This window comes from Stomoxys calcitrans, chromosome 1 (assembly GCF_963082655.1).
Source record: "Stomoxys calcitrans chromosome 1, idStoCalc2.1, whole genome shotgun sequence".
NCBI classification, from domain to species: Eukaryota; Metazoa; Arthropoda; class Insecta; order Diptera; family Muscidae; genus Stomoxys; species Stomoxys calcitrans.
Genome location: NC_081552.1, coordinates 4855715 through 4860400, shown reverse-complemented (window position 1 = coordinate 4860400; position 4686 = coordinate 4855715). Strand labels below are relative to the sequence as shown.

The following is a 4686-nucleotide window of genomic DNA, read 5'->3' as shown; positions in this document are numbered from 1 at the left end:
TTTAAGTGTTAAGGTTGTAATGTTGTTCTTTTTATTTGTTTCTATTTCGTTTCTTTTTTTTACATTAACAAAAATAATGTTTTGGTTTGTTTGGTTTTTCGAAAGGGGGAACGTAAAATGGTATTTCGTAAATGAAAATTAAACTTAAATGCGGGGGTAATTATACTACTATAGCTTAAATTGTTAATTTTGTATGTTACACACTTTTACGATGTTGTTATTATTCTTCAAGATAAAGATAAAAGAAGAAGAAAGAAAGAAAAAACAAGAAATAAACTCTTAAAATGCGAAAAAATACAACTTTTTGTTGGTCAATGCTGCAGGTAGGTTTTTAAACGTGAGTTTTTGTTGTTATTTTCTTGTTGGTGTTGGCATTGGTAGCTAAATGCATATAAATCAAAAACAATATATATATATAACTATAAAAAAATGTTTATATCGTAAATAAAATAAATTAAGGTGGTGGTAAGTGTTAAATGTCGTTTTCACTACGTTAGGTAGGTAGGTTTTCGGTGAAATACTCTTACGGTATAGGGTAATGAGCATTTGTTCGTGTTATGTTTTGCTTTTATCTAAAATATCAAAAAACGATATGATTGCTTCTCTATAGGGTGCTGAACTGGGTCTTAGGTCTATGATAATTTTGTTTTTTCTCTCCTATTTTCTGCGTTTTCCACTAGGTTTGTAGGTATTCTTTTTTTCACGTGATGGTTGCTAATTTTTTTTCAAAATGCTTGGGAATACTTTCGTTTTGGTTTTGGTTTTCGTTTGTTTACGTTGAGCAAAAGCGTGTGACAAAACTTGGTTTTGTGAAACGCGCTTTTGGAAGACACACATTGGTTCTATCATAAGTTTGTATGTATGCATGTGTTGTTGGTGTGTATGTGAAACAGGAAAAGAGCTTTTTGTTTTTTGATCAACCAGTGTTGTTGTTGATTATGTATGAAATGTTAGAAATTAGTAGTTAGTAGCAAATTTGAAGAAGAAAATATTAAATTAAATATTATTATGGTTATATACGTATGTAGCTTAAATAGAATATGAATACGATTTACGCAATTGCCTTCAATTACTTGTCGAATTTGTAGACGATGAAGTGTTCGAATTGTTATGTTGTTCGTTTGTATTGGTCATGGGACATACATAGTCTGTCCATTCGATTTCGGTGCCGCCGCAAGTCAGACCTTTGGTAGATTTTCTTCTCTTCAAAGAGAACTGGGTCTTTTTGGGTGGTTTTATTTTGGCCGTTATAGTTAGTGGTTGATAACTGGGTTGGGCCTCCGCGTCGCGTTTGCCTTGAATGACGTCTCGGCCTAGCAGCTCTTTAAAGTGTGTAGCCAAGTGGCGTCTCAGCAGTGTTTTACTGGGCGGTATGCTTAACAGATCGGCCAGTAATTCTGCATTAAATCGTGGCTCATAGCGCATGAGGCCACCATGCACCCCGGCGCCCCGCAGATTTGGAGCATATTCGGATAAGTCTGCAACACGCAACCATTCCATGACACGATGCGCCGTCCATAAGGCAATGTACTCCAAGCTTGTATCCAGCTCATCGTTTTTGTCCATTTGTTCGTCTGGATTATCCGAGCTGTTGCGCTTAGGCACCTTGGTAGAGCGTCTGATTAGGCATTCGGGATTCCATTCCATTTCTCGCATGCACTGTATGCCTCTCCTCAAGGAGGCTATATGAAGACATGATGTAACCTGTAGATGGGCCAGATCTTCCATGGTCAGACGATGCAGCATACGCCCATCAACTTTAGCCTGCAGAAAATTGTCTTTATACTGTGGCAAACCTATATCATCTAACCAACGGACTACCCAACCCATATCTAAGTGGGCTGCCTTCTGGGCCAACACATCTTCCTCCTTGCCGCAAAGTTCATCAATGGCCAATACTATTTTCTTGCGATGCAATGGAGACTTTAAATTTAGCTCTTTTTCAATATCCACTGGTGATGCTTTAAAAAAGCAAGACGCTGGATAATTTTTTAGCCATTTTCTGGAGATAGAAAAGTATTTGTATCATTGCAAATGAATTAAATATGCTTGTACTTACCTGCAATCTTCTTCATAGCATTGCAGGCCCAATTCACCGCTCAACCAATTGCAGATGTCCTGTGCAGACCACTCAGACCAATTTTTATATGAATTGCAATTTGTGGAGTTTTGTGGTGCCTGCGTTGACCACTCTATGCGACCACCGGCTGTTGCTCTGGCTCGATCTCCCCTGCGGAATTCGGGTTCGGCTTGTTCCAAGGCCGGAAATTCCAAATTGCCGCTATTGCTGCGCCTCAATTTTCCAAATATATTACGAAAGCCTTTGGCAGATCTTTCCTTCAAAGTTGGAGAGGGCGTTGAATTGGTGTTTGACTGTGAGATATAACTGCCGTACATGATGTCGGGTGTTCCACTGTGGCCACAATCATCATCAATGAGTATTTTTTCATTCGAGGCAAATACAACGTTTCGCTGTTTGCTCGCACTTGCGATGGTGGTGGTGGTGGTGTTATTGTCAAATGATTTATTGCTGTTGTTGTTTGTGGTATTGCTATTATTATTGTTGTTGTTATTGTTATTGTGGTGGGGATTAATGGGTAGTTTTGGTTTATTGTTGTTCTTATGGCATTGTGATCTGGGTAGGCTGTGATATAACGGATGTATCTGATGACGTAACGATGACGGTGGTGTTTTTGGTGCTTGGCCGGAAGCCTGGTTTAAATTTCCCAAACTACCAAAAGGAGCAACTATGCGCCTCAAAGGCTCCTGGGTTATTGTCATATTCTCAAAATTTTTCAATTCCATGTTTTCTCTTTCCAACGCAGCTCTATGTAGCTTCAATTCGCTTAAGGCTGACATTAGCTCCAGCTTTTGAGTTTCCAATTCCGATCGCGTACATAATTGCCGTTGCAACAGTTCATCTTTGGCACTCAGCTGTTGGTTTTTCTCTGCCAACAAGCCTTCAAGTTCAACAATGCGATCGGCCTGTTCGCACAATTTGTCTGCCACCATTTGGTATTGTAAAGCCAATGACTCTTTGTCCCGCTGCAAGCGTCTAATGCGCTCGTCGTCTTCTTGTCGTGGTATATGGGGATCGAGCCAATCGGCAATAATAACTGCCGTGACGGTATCGGGTGTAGGGGCAGCCAGTCCAACCTGGAATGAAAACGAAAAGGTGGTATGTCTACCTATTTGACTATGCAAAGTGTTGAAATTTTTATGCTCTTACATGTTTTATCGTATCATTTTTTCGATTTATCTATTAATCATCACTCACCTGTTGCAATGCTAGGGCCAAAGTTTTTGCTGTTGACAAAACATTTGCATTTGATATGACACTTCGTTCTAGAATGTTACAACTTCCGTTGCCCGGAGGAGTTTTTATATTCGATTGATCCTGTTGTGTTTGGTTCTCACCACCCTGTTGCTTTATAATGCCATCCATTTGGAAGAGCGCCTCTTCAAGCATTTTACTTGCCACCGATGACGATTTGGCAGCATCCATTATTCAATAATAAAACAATATTTTAGTTATGTGCGAAAAAACACCAGGTGTCTGTCTGGGAAAAATGTATTTTTAGTTTCCTCCTCTCGAAAAAATGGATATGAAAACACCAACATACAGCATAGTAGAAAAATTGAACCCAAATGGTGGAAATAAAAATTAGGGGCGATGCCTTTTGCTCTTTACGTTCTCACCAGCCACCCCAATAAGCAAAAAATTAGGTTTTGCAATATTTATGCACAAATTTAACATGAAAAACTAAATTAACTAAAAATAAGAGAAAAACAATGTCAGTGATAGCGAAACAACGATAACACGAATCGACTGCGTTGTCAGACTAAGAGAAAATTCCCCAAACAGGGGAAGTTTTTCGGGATGGGGAGAAAAAGTAAAAATTGGGGTTTTGCTAAGGCAAATTCCATTAGCATAGCATCAAAATTAATTTTCTTTAGTATATGAATCTTTGTTAATTTGTGTTAAGTGTTGGCCAATGCCATTGGAGGCCATCATCGAGCAGTGGTAAGCATGTCCTCCTATGACGCCGATCGTCTGGGTTCGAATCCTGGTATGGCATGGCATCGTATGGTATGGCAGTAATGTAAAAACTTCTCCCCACAGAGGTGTCACACTGCGGCACGCTGTTTGGACTCGGCCATGAAAGGAGGCCCCTTATCATTGGGCTTATACTTGAATCGGACAGCACTCATTGATATATAAGAAGTTTGCCACTGCAATGCAATTTGCATTTGCATATTGTTCATGGAACAGGCTTTTGTTGATTCTCTAAAAATGTAACCTAAAATAAATCTATGAGCGTCAATGGTATTTTATGATTTGGGATAGCAAACATTGATGCATCGAGCAGATACAGATTGTCAGGGTAATTAAAATTGAGTTGTGATAAGGAAGTAAAAACTGTGTGAATGGAATTTTCCACTCATTTGAAGACCATGATAATGCTATCTAATGTTTGTTTAGGATCGTGGCTTAGGCTGGTTAATCTGCGGTTGTAGAATATTTGGTTATGTTTCGTGGCGTATTTCGATTGGTCAGTTTAGGTTTAAGATTGAAAGAGAAAGAGCTAGTTTAAGTTATATAGTTGTCTTTTTTTTTTAATTAGGATAAGAATTATTGTAGTTTATAAATTTTCAATAAATGATCAGTACGAATTTAATACTCAA

The 4686-nt window shown here is 38.6% G+C and overlaps 1 protein-coding gene across 3 annotated transcripts; it reads right to left on the bottom strand.

The window, feature by feature from the left end:
- LOC106087067 (uncharacterized) lies at nt 1–3817 on the bottom strand. 3 transcript variants are annotated; one of them, XM_013251961.2, is made up of 4 exons: nt 3624–3817; nt 3278–3560; nt 2060–3156; nt 1–2002 (listed from the first exon to the last, which is right to left on the bottom strand). In XM_013251961.2, exons 2-4 carry the CDS (start codon nt 3503–3505, stop codon nt 1066–1068), a joined length of 2262 nt encoding a protein of 753 aa, XP_013107415.1. In that variant the 5' UTR covers nt 3506–3560; nt 3624–3817; the 3' UTR covers nt 1–1065. The 3 variants fall into 3 exon arrangements, with proteins under 3 accessions (XP_013107415.1, XP_059226879.1, XP_013107414.1); XM_059370896.1 differs by having other exon boundaries at nt 3278–3556; XM_013251960.2 differs by having other exon boundaries at nt 3278–3817.
- Nucleotides 3818–4686: the final 869 nt, after the last annotated feature.

What these genes read in the sequence shown, in the direction of transcription:
- LOC106087067 (XM_013251960.2), bottom strand. Translation starts at nt 3,505, where the DNA reads ATGGATGCTGCCAAATCGTCATCGGTGGCAAGTAAAATGCTTGAAGAG. An exon ending in TGGCCCTAGCATTGCAACAG is followed by an intron (nt 3,157 to 3,277) that starts GTGAGTGATGAT and finishes TTTTCATTCCAG; the next exon opens with GTTGGACTGGCTGCCCCTAC. An exon ending in TGCTATGAAGAAGATTGCAG is followed by an intron (nt 2,003 to 2,059) that starts GTAAGTACAAGC and finishes TTCTATCTCCAG; the next exon opens with AAAATGGCTAAAAAATTATC.